This window comes from Hydra viridissima, unplaced genomic scaffold (assembly GCF_058129835.1).
Source record: "Hydra viridissima isolate aposymbiotic clone 2 unplaced genomic scaffold, HvirCarnegie_v1 scaffold_14, whole genome shotgun sequence".
Lineage (NCBI taxonomy): Eukaryota > Metazoa > Cnidaria > Hydrozoa > Anthoathecata > Hydridae > Hydra > Hydra viridissima.
The window spans coordinates 8059358-8070000 of record NW_028324313.1 but is presented as its reverse complement, the minus strand read 5'-3'; the positions used below and the strand labels follow the sequence as shown (position 1 = coordinate 8070000).

The window sequence follows — 10643 nt, the reverse complement described above, 5'->3', positions numbered from 1 at the left end:
CTAGCTTCATACGTCATTTAAAACAGATCTTCGCTTTTTAAAATGCTCAAAAACAAATTATCAGATTTTCGACTTCAACAAGCGATTACAGCAACAAGTGAGTCGGGCAAAAAGATTTTGTTCTACAACTCGATTGTTATGAATGCCATCAATGCCATCAATAAAATATTTTGGTGTTTTATTGAAAAAGTTTTTACAAAATTTTAGTTATGCATTTGTTGATTATTAAAAAGCTTTGGGAAATATTTGTATTAAAAAGCTTAAACACGGAATAAAAAAATGCATTAAATTTTTTTTTAACTAAAAAAAAGCATTAAAAATGAATACTCAATTTCACATATTAATAATGTAATTAAATACTAAACTCTTTAACGATATTAATTTTGTAAATCATTTTTCTTTTAAAAGCTTGCCATGAAGTTTTCGATTCAAAAGTCTCCTTCATTATTTTTACATATTATCTTCACACTTTGAACAATCAATTATTACTATTTGTAATATGCTAAATTTATGTTGATTTTATTTGTTTTATATGCCAAGTCAGCATAAAGTATCAGAAATATTTTTCTGTCCACATAATTTGACATAATTTGACATAATTTTATGCCTGAGACATTTTCTGCCGACATAAATTTTGTCAGAAATATTTTGACATATTTTTATGTCAAAATATTTCTGACAAAATTTATGTCGGCAGAAAATGTCTTTGCTGTTTTTTATTTTTGAAGAAAAAATCAATCTTTATAGCGCATTTTCAGATTAATTTGACGAGTAAAACAAAAGTTTCGATATCTCCTCATTTGAATGTAAAAACAATCTCAACCTTAATTTTTGTTACTGAATTTGGTTTTTATTATATGGCGCCCTGTGCCACATTAGAAATTAAGTTAAATAGAAAGAAAAGTAGAACTTTTAAAAGGCTCGAACCATTTACAGCATAAACTTCTATGATCTAATCGTCTACAACATAAAGAAAAAATTCTTTGCCAGATTATTTAATTCCGTTCCAAGACATAATATATTCCGTTCCAAGACATATACAATAATTTATGGCCGAAGCAAACCTTATTAAAAATTTACTTTTTCACCAGCGCTGCGTTTCAGATTAAAATAGATTAACCATAGGACAATTTCAAGCAGCGGTTAGAATACAATTTTTAGCCGTTAGAAAATCTCTGGCCAACATATATTTTAGTTTATGTTTCTGCTCTCCTCAATTAAACTAGCGTTGCCACATGGCATTATAGGATGCTAATATTTGGAAAATTGGCGTTTTTTTGATCCGATGGTATTTTATGGCCTTTTAGCTTTATTTTGGCCTTTTAACACAGAAAAATTTAAAATTCTTGAAAAAGTACTTATTTTGGAAAAAAAGTTGAAATTAATTTTTACTCCCAAAAATTTTTTTAGGATAGGGGAGACCGGGGCTAGTTGGCTACAGGAGTAAGTTGACACATTGCGTTTATTTTGGAATTTTCCACCAGAAATTTCCGAAATTCAGATGGAACCTTCCCACTTAACTGATTCATCTATCAGTGTAGTATCAGGGCTATAAGCGCATGCGCATAGAATTTATGGCGATTTTTGTGTTTTTTTACTAATTTTATAATCTTTGTAACTATATTACTTTTTCAATTTTAAAAAGCAATAGCATTAGCTACAAGTAAACTCGAATAGATGTAGGTTTTTTATGGTTCACTCTAACCAGTCACATTTTGTGTTTCTCAATATTTCGCGTTTTTGGGGATTTATAAGCCAGTTTGTGAGCAAAAAGCTTTTGGGGTTAGTTGGCGCAATGATCGCTGGGCTAGCTGCCAACTTACAATTTCGCATTTCTGTAGATCTGTAGTGTTATATAACATAAATTCGCTTAAGTTATATAACACTACAGATCTACAGAAAAGCGAAATTATGAAAAAAAATAGCAGACAGGCCTGTAAATTCCAAAAATGTTACAAAAAATGCTGTTGATGCTATTTTTATAGAAGGAAAGTCTATTCGATCGACTTAAGGGTAATAAAAGTTAATGTCAAAAAATATTGTTGGATAAAAATTATCAAGAGCTTTCATAAAAAAGATGCGCTTGAAATATATGTTTAATATTGCTAAACTTGTCTCTTTTTATATGGTGTGCCAACTTACCCTAAGAGTATAGGCAACTGATTCCGGGCCATGGTAAGTTGGGACATATTTTTTTCTTTTTTGGAGACCCTTTTTGGGCCACCAATTTTTTTTTTTTTTTAATGTTTGACACTTGAACATGCTTGCCAAATTCATATTCTTTTGTAATGCAGTTTGATATCATCGAAAAAGTTCAACCAGAAATGCACAGAGCTCAAAAACTAAAACTGTAGCCGACTAGCCCAGGTCTCCCCTAATAAAAAACACCTTTTGACTTCCAATCCGAAGATTAACTTGTTGATTCCATTGATGAAACTCGTTCAAAATAAAGTGACGGAATCATTTTGAAACAACCGCGATATGGAAAATGGCTTTATTTTGGCATTTTAGGTTCACGCTTTTGACATTTCACATGTAAAAAATGTTGGCAACTCTGAATTTAATTGTCAATTAAAACGACTAAAATATGACGCCTTGGAATGCCCGCTTCCACGTTTGAGAAACGATTTTCCTCGCCGCATTAAAATTTCACTTTTTAATAGAATAATTCATTTTTCGTAGTTTAACAATTGTTCAGTAATATAAATAGATATTGGATTAACTATTTTTTTGTCACTGTTTTCATTTTCTTTAAGATTTAAAGACAAATATGGAGAATTATGGTCCCTAACGAAAAAAACACATACTACAATTCAGTCACTGTGTATTAAGGTTATTGTAAATTCTTAAAAAAAAGTTATAATGAGTTATTGTTAAGCTTCTGGAATAAATCTCTTCATTGGTCTGTTGATCTGAGTGGTTCGAAGCGATGAAGGTTGATGTTCCTGGGGCACCTCTGAGTTAATCAAGTGCCGTCGAAACTAACATTTCTGATACATCAACTAGGCCGGGGAAAGTTACGCTCGACATCTTCAACAACCGCATTTGGTTTAACGAGATCGACTAGTTCTCATATGCAGCTACGGCGACCTGAACTGCAGGAATTTCTTCTTCCTTTGAAATCTAAAGAATTGGTTTCATCTGTGTAGGGAGTCACGCGACACTATTCCATTCACCATTTCGAAGTCGCCCTTCACGACTCAGATTCTTTAAACTCTTTTTTCAACGCTGAAGGAACCGTCAAGGAATGCGTACTAAGATTCAGACTAAAGTTCATCCCCCAAAAGTTCATGTCCTTGTGCAAAACATTTCAATTGAAATGTAAAGAAAAAGTTGACGTCATTGCGGTGTTGGGAGAACATTTAGCGAAAGGGAGAGGGACATTCGAATCTTTTTACTTTCAAAAAGGAATCTTTTTACTTTCAAATTGGAACAACCCATTCTTGAACCCAATACCGAGATACGAAAACGTGGACTGGTTTATATTTAGATATAGACACAAAGGGCAACGGGAGGGTGGACAGCCGCCCGCGAATCAAACCCGCAACAACACCCAGTTAACCTACCATAGTCGAAAAAGAGATAAACATCACCAAAGATGAACAAGTCGAAATCCCTCCCTGTAACAAACCAACCTTCTAAAAACACCGTTCAAAATCTACGCGAAAACGCCAAGTCGGAAAAAGAGAGAAAAAGAATCCAGAAAAATCCATTCCACTGATGCCTAACTCCAACACCACCACCGAAATTATAACTGCTACAACGAACTACGAGCAAGATCTTAGCTTTGACGATGACGATTCCATCAATTCATCATGTGCGGAAAAAAGAGAGTGACTTCACATTCTTTTTAGTTTTCTTTCTCTCCCTCTTAATTTCAATTATTTTTAAATATTCTGTGGACGATCTTTCTTTCTTTTTGCTTATGCTTCTTTTATAATAATTTCCTATTCCATTTTGGCCAAAGATTTTTAATTTCGTTTTATTTCTTATTTAAAATGTTTCATTAATCTCATTTTATTTTAATTTCTTTTTTTGATTACATATATTTTACATTTGTTTTAATTTTATATGCTATCATTATAATAATTTTTTTTTTTTTCTTTTTCTTCTATGCCCTTTTTTTTTTTTTTTCGACACATTTTTTCGACACTTTCGTACCATTTTTTTACAGAAGTACGTGGTTTGTCATTATTGTTTCCGTCTACTTTATGTTTGACTATTTTTTTCATTGCGCTTTTGTGTAATATACGCGGGTTAAACAACGCAAAAAAACGCACCAAACTTTTCGGGTTCCTACAAAACTCCTCCTTTGGTCATATCCTCATTCAGGAAAAGTTCTACCACCGTTAAACGGTGGGAAGACGAATGGTCGGGTGCGTCCATTAAGAATTCGGGTACCAGTAGCTCGTGCTGTGGGGTGGCCATCCTCAGCAAACCAAATATCGAACTAAACGAACTAAACAGGGATGATCACGGTAGATAGTTAAGTGCCACGATTTGTTACGAAAGAAACAAACTACAAATAGTTAACGTTTATGCGCCAAACGTGCCAAGCGAACGATACAATTTTTTTGACGGGCTGTTTGACTTTACGCAAGACACAGGTCTCCCCGTTGTGTAGGCCGGAGACTTAAACATGGTGGAAAGCGTCGCGCTCGACACGCAAGACTCCAATAACGCCAACTACCATACGAGCGGCTTTGAGCAACTCGAAAATTTCAAAAAAAAGTTTGACCTAGCGAACATGTGGCGTGCACAGCACAAATACAAATGCGCTTTCACTTGGACTAACAACAGCGTTTATTGCTGACTGGACAAAATCTACTGCCCGTTCAAACTAGCAGCGAAAGCAACGCGTACAAACATTCTCACTGACACTTTCCCGAACTACGACTTCATAACGACAACAATAAACTTTAAAACAGTAAGGAGAGGACCAGGTTACTGGAAACTAAACTACTCTCTCATTGAAATCGAGGACATCAAACATAGCATCAGACTCCTGATTAGCAACATACGCGCAAAAAAGCACGGTTTTTCCTGTTTTAAATTGGTGGGACAACCTAAAAGTTCAAGTAAAAGTTCGGCAAAACTGCAAAATAAAACGGTGCTGGCTGGCGATAAAAGAAGCTGCGAGCGAAACTAAACTATGTGGAAAAAAGCAAAGCAACCAACATCGATGAAATATCTGAAACGCCCAAACAGCTCTTTTCGATGCAGTTCCCCAGTGTCCGCACGAAATAAAGGTTTGTAGAAGAAGGCGAAAGACCGTCAAAATTTTTGTTTAACTTAAAAAAAAAAACGCATCAAAGACACAAAGTCACCGAAATGAGACAAATCGATTGATCTTTGATTAAAGAGCTGGCATTTTGCTTTCACTAAAAAATTATTACCAAAACCTATTTACAAAAACTAAGCTCTTCGAAGACAACCAAAATTAAGTACTGTTGCTGTTTCTTATTTTTGAAGAAAAAATCAATCTTACAACTTTATAGCGCATTTCAGATTAATTTGACGAGTAAAACAAAGGTTTCGATATCTCCTCATTTGAATGTAAAAACAATCTCAACCTTAATTTTTGTTACTGAATTTGGTTTTTATTATATGGCGCCCTGTGCCACATTAGAAATTAAGTTAAATAGAAAGAGCACATAGATAAAACTTTGAGCGCGAACTAGAACGAGCTACTAAACGCGCGCCTGACAAGACAAGAACTAAAAGCGGCGCTGTTTATGTTTGAAAGCGGAAAGTCACAAGGTTATGACGGTCTTCCCACCGATTTCTATAAAACCTTTTGGCAGGATTCGGAGGACGACTTCGAAGAACTAGCCAACCACATTCTTTTTATGGAGAAACAGACCGCACCGTCAATGCGAAAATCCATCATCTCACTGATCCCAAAACAAGGCGAATCTCGCAGATCCAAAAAGCTGGCGTCCCATTTCCCTCCTCGGCGCGGACTACAAAATAATAACAAAAACCTCGGCGAAAACTTCATCTCCTTCATAACCAGTCTATACTTTGAAGTCTCGGCATCGAAAACGAGAGGTTTGTCTCTAGGCGGTTTCGATCCCGGCACCGACGCAAGACTGACAGACATAACGTGGACGAACAAGACCGGCATGAAAATACTTTCCTGACTTCCAGTTTAAGTCAGGAATGGGTAAAAAGATTGAATAAAATGTTTGTTCAAGAATATGATGGATGCCCTTAACATTGGGTTTGAGAGCAGCTAAAAGTTAATAATAAGTTGTCAAAGGCAGTTTACCATTCTTCACATTGTCTCAATTTTGTAATTAATTATTTGAATGTTGTACCTGAAATTAGAAACAAAATTGGAACTGTAAATACATTTATCTAATATTCTGAGAGAATCTGAAAAATACTATCATTCGATATTCCGAGAGAATCGGGTTTCCTCTTGATTAATGTTAAAGTCTTAGTAACGAATTTAAAATTTTTTTACTGCCATTTTTATTCTCCTGTGTTTTTCACATTCCTTTTCACGTGTGGCATAGGCTCATGCGTATCGAAACTATGACAAATAATATAATATTTCGATACGATATTGATTATCGTAAATGTTATAGTTACGATAAGTTATCGTAACTATATTTAAGATATTATCGTAACTATATTTAAAACGTTATCGTAACTATTGCTGTAACATTTACGATAATCAATATCATACCGAACTATTATCGTATAATAATAGCTTCGATACACAGGAGCTAAGTGCGGCAATCAAAATAACAAGATAAATAAGTTTTTATTACAAAATATATTAAAAGTTAAAAATAGAATTCTTTTAAAATTTACAATTAAACTTATATTTACGTCTTTTTAAACACTTTAAAAGAGTTTTATTTCCTTAATTGAAATTATCTTTTATTTTTGTTGGTTAATTAGATTTATCGGAAAACGACTTGCCGTTTTCGGAATGAGTTGCGCTGTATAATTGGTACAAGGACATTTTTTCCCGTTCAAACTCCATTTTTAACTCATCCATACCGATGCAATAATTCCTATCCATTTGTTCTCTCTCATACTTTAAGATTGCGATTTCTCTTTCGTAATCTTCAATGGCATCTTGCCATGCTTTACGTTCAGCGATCATTCGAGATTCGTACTCTAAGCGAGTATCTTTCTCAAATTGCTTCTTCTCTTTTTCTAATTGAGATATATATTCTTCTTTTTCTTTTGCAAAGAGTTTTAAAAGTTCGTTTTTTTGTTTTCTATGTGCTTGCCCTAGCTCTTGCTGTATCAATGCCGCATCGACATCGTCGGTTATTACATTGTATTCCTTTTTATGTTGCTTTGATGACGGAAAAAAGACGTCAAGATCGTCGTAAGTAAATTTTGAATCAATACTTTCCGTTGATTTAATGGTAGTAAATAATGTTTGAAACTGAGTTTCCAGATTTTCAAAAGTTCTTAAATCCTTGAAGGATATTTTATTGTTATAAATGATTTCGTTTAAATTATTCAAAATTTGGCAAAGTTTTTTTTTTTTTTCGTCAACCTGACCGATCGATTCCATGAGCTCTTGCTTTTGCAAATTCAACTTGTTCTCGTTTTCTTCTCTCATAATTATAGTCAACTGGAAGAGCATTTTCTCTTTTCGCTCAATTTCTTTCAATAATTCGATCTTCTCATTTTCGAACGCACGATTCATAAGCAGTTTTTGTTGTTTAAACGATTCTAACATATATTTTTTTTCTTGTTCAAATTTCTCTATCAAGTTACTTTGTTCAAATAAATAATTACGTTCCAATCTATTAATTTTTGATTCGATATCTTCGTTCGAAAGCTCATCTAATACTTTTTTCAACTCCTCAGATATAGTTACGGATGTACCGATTGATTCGGTAACAGCCTTATCGTCTTTTGATATTTTTACATGTGTTAAATTAGCCTCTTCTTGTAGATTGGTTTTTTTTTCCTTCTGTTCTCTTGTAAATAGTCCTCTTGGGACCATTTTAATTAACTTAACCATTAAGTTAAAAAATATTAATTTCTTACTCAGCCAAAAATTATGCTTTCGCAGAAAATATTGTGGCATGCCGCATAAAGGATTTTTGATCGCTTGAATGATTTTGCAGGTTTTTAAAAACCTGTTCAAAGTATTTAGGGCATTTTCAATGTGTTAATTTAAAGTGCTTAGCTATTTTTAAAAAGTGTAATTTAGCACCTACTTTAAGTAAGTCGAAAAACTGCCCTGAAAAACAATGCATTTATAAAATGGCAACATCTGTTTTTTTTTGTTTTAAAATACATTAAATAACTTTATTTACACTTTCTTTAGAAAACTTCACTCAGTCATTTGCATACAATAATTCGCAAAAAAATTCTATAATATTTATGTTTAATAAATCAACGGTTTATCTTAAAAACGTTCGAAATTAAGTTAAAAACATCAAAGTAATGCGTTTTAAAATATTTTTTTTAAAAAAGTGTCTTTTAAGATCAACAATACAAGTAAGAATCACTTATCAAACGAACTAAAAGTTTGTAATACAATGAACAAAAATATGCGGGGAAGTTAAGACACGCTCTTAGTGCACTAACATAGAATTCACAAGAAAATGCTTATCTTATCACTCATGCTTTGTTTTAACTTGATTTCATTGATTGTTTTGGTTAGTTTTCTTTAGAAGCAGGGGTAGATTCGGCTATTGGGCCTTTGGGTATTCCTTGGTGAACTACAGGACAACTAAAAACACTTATTTTCTCAATAGTAGAATTGTGTATATATGAGAAAATGAAAAATTTTTTTAGAAAGTATAGATTATTCAGAGTTTCGATAATAAAGATCAAAACTCTGAAAAAGATTGCTTACATATCGGCTAGAGAAGCTCAACTAAAGAAATTAATTTCAAGAACTTGTTGCTGTTAAAGTTATCATGTCTGCTAAACCGTTCTTGCTCATTTCTTGTGTAGAATACATCTATACACCAATACGCCACAGAGGTGTTAATGTCTTCCCTTTAGTAAGCTTCCGGTTAATAATAAAGTTTGATCATTACAAACTTATTAGTAAGATAATGTTCGGGACTCAAAGATTAATATCTCATCGTAACAAAAAATGATCATTAAATTTAATGCTTACGCCAGTCCTCAGGAGTTTCTGGCTTCAGCGTATCTGATATTTCTTCCAAACTTTCAAAACTTTCTAATTTTTTTAAAAAAATTTGCTTTTATTGCTTTTAGAGTGATAGTCCGGATTTTATGAAAATTTCCTGATTTTATGAAAATTTCCGTTTTTTTTTTTTTTTTTTTTTTTTAATACTCTTACTGTATTTAATAAAAAAATAAATTTTTGTTATGAATTTGAATCTTTTTTTTATTTAAACCATTGAAAACAAATTATTACCACAGCAAATATATCTAAAAAAATTAGAAATGAAAAATATTTAGTATTTCTTCTGTGATTGTATGGACTTTTTGTATAAGCCTCCAAATCTATACAATCTAATAATTCTATTGCCATTGATTTAAACTCACATTTCGATGAAAATGTTTGCCTTGTTCTTCCGAGTAGACCTCCTGTTATCTTTAATCTTTAACAAAGAAAATAAAAGCTATGTACTTAAAAGAACATTCTGCAACACCTGGGTTTAAAGTAATTAAGCAAAGTTCCAATAAGCCATTTATTGATGTCTTTTCAGTTGTCTCCGAGAAAACCATGAACTACTGTATAAGGCTGTCCTAGGATTGGTTGTCGTGAGTCTTTATCAAGAGCGAAAATTTGTCACTGGCCATTTTTTTCTTTATTTGTGGTAAGACGAAAATACTGGCTTTTTTACATTTCTCTGAATTAAATTCCTGTGTCAAGGGCGAAGTAAGAATTTCCGCTTTTCTTTTGAGGAAGTTCAGATCATTAGGCCGGGTGAATAAAAATGAGCATTTGCTTTTACTTAGTAATTGGTCAGCTTTACGTGAATAAAAACTGCAGCAGTTTTCCTCATATTTTTATTCACGTAAAGGTAAGCAATTTACTCAGTAATTACTCAATTTTACGTGAATAAAAACTAAAGTAAAGTTGTTGAAGTTTTTTTTCACGTAAAGCTGACCAATTACTGAGTAAAAGCAATTGCTCATTTTTATTCACCCGGCCTATTAACTAAGTTAAAACTTTTAAGTTAATGAGTGTGGTTCAAATATTAACGATTTGTTCAGGTAGCCCTCGTAAATGGTACTAGAAGTTTCTGATGCAAACACTTTTTAGTTCTGGTCGCGAAGATACGGAGAAATTTTTACTACACGACATTTGATGTCGGAAAGAAGATCAGAATAAAAAAAATTTGTCTCGCATATTTGCCCGCCCGAAATTTACTCTAACTACATAAAATTAGTAATCTTGAACATGATTAGTTCTTTCCATATTCAAGGCATAGAAAACCTCATCAATTATTTTCCTTTTCGATATCAAACTTAAAATATCGTTTTTTAAAATTGATTTCATAGTTAGAGATGAGCCTGTATCTTTTTTTTTTTTTGATTCGAATGAGCAGTTTAAATTAAGTTGCATAGGCTTCACATAACTTTAAATTTGTAGCCAATTTTTTTAACCTCTTTTTTCGATTGTTTCTTGGACTTGACGTCATTCTTGGGAATATCATACTTTTCATAGGTAAATT

General features: G+C 32.8%; 3 protein-coding genes across 6 annotated transcripts in view; 1 reads left to right on the top strand and 2 right to left on the bottom strand.

Annotated features, from left to right (window-relative positions):
- Positions 1–48, bottom strand: part of LOC149879129 (uncharacterized) — a 16016-nt gene extending 15968 nt beyond the window's left edge. For 3 of the 4 annotated variants that reach the window (XM_090071514.1, XM_090071515.1, XM_090071516.1), the window contains exon 1: positions 1–8. This exon is cut by the window's left edge and continues 161 nt beyond it. The gene's annotated coding sequence lies outside the window, so the exon portion shown is untranslated. The other variant, XM_090071517.1, reaches the window with a different exon arrangement.
- A 2742-nt stretch (positions 49–2790) lies between these two features.
- Positions 2791–10643, top strand: part of LOC145181853 (uncharacterized) — a 38250-nt gene continuing 30397 nt past the window's right edge. Inside the window, exon 1 of the mRNA XM_090071688.1 lies at positions 2791–2832. The gene's annotated coding sequence lies outside the window, so the exon portion shown is untranslated. The remainder of the gene's footprint in view (positions 2833–10643) is intronic.
- LOC145181885 (uncharacterized) lies at positions 6766–9007 on the bottom strand. Its single transcript, XM_080057075.2, has one exon. The coding sequence runs from the start codon at positions 8063–8065 to the stop codon at positions 6905–6907; it is 1161 nt and encodes a 386-aa protein (XP_079913201.2). The 5' UTR covers positions 8066–9007; the 3' UTR covers positions 6766–6904.

Bases quoted from the DNA above. Each gene is read 5' to 3' on its own strand.
- LOC145181885 (XM_080057075.2), bottom strand. From the start codon at position 8,065: ATGCCACAATATTTTCTGCGAAAGCATAATTTTTGGCTGAGTAAGAAA.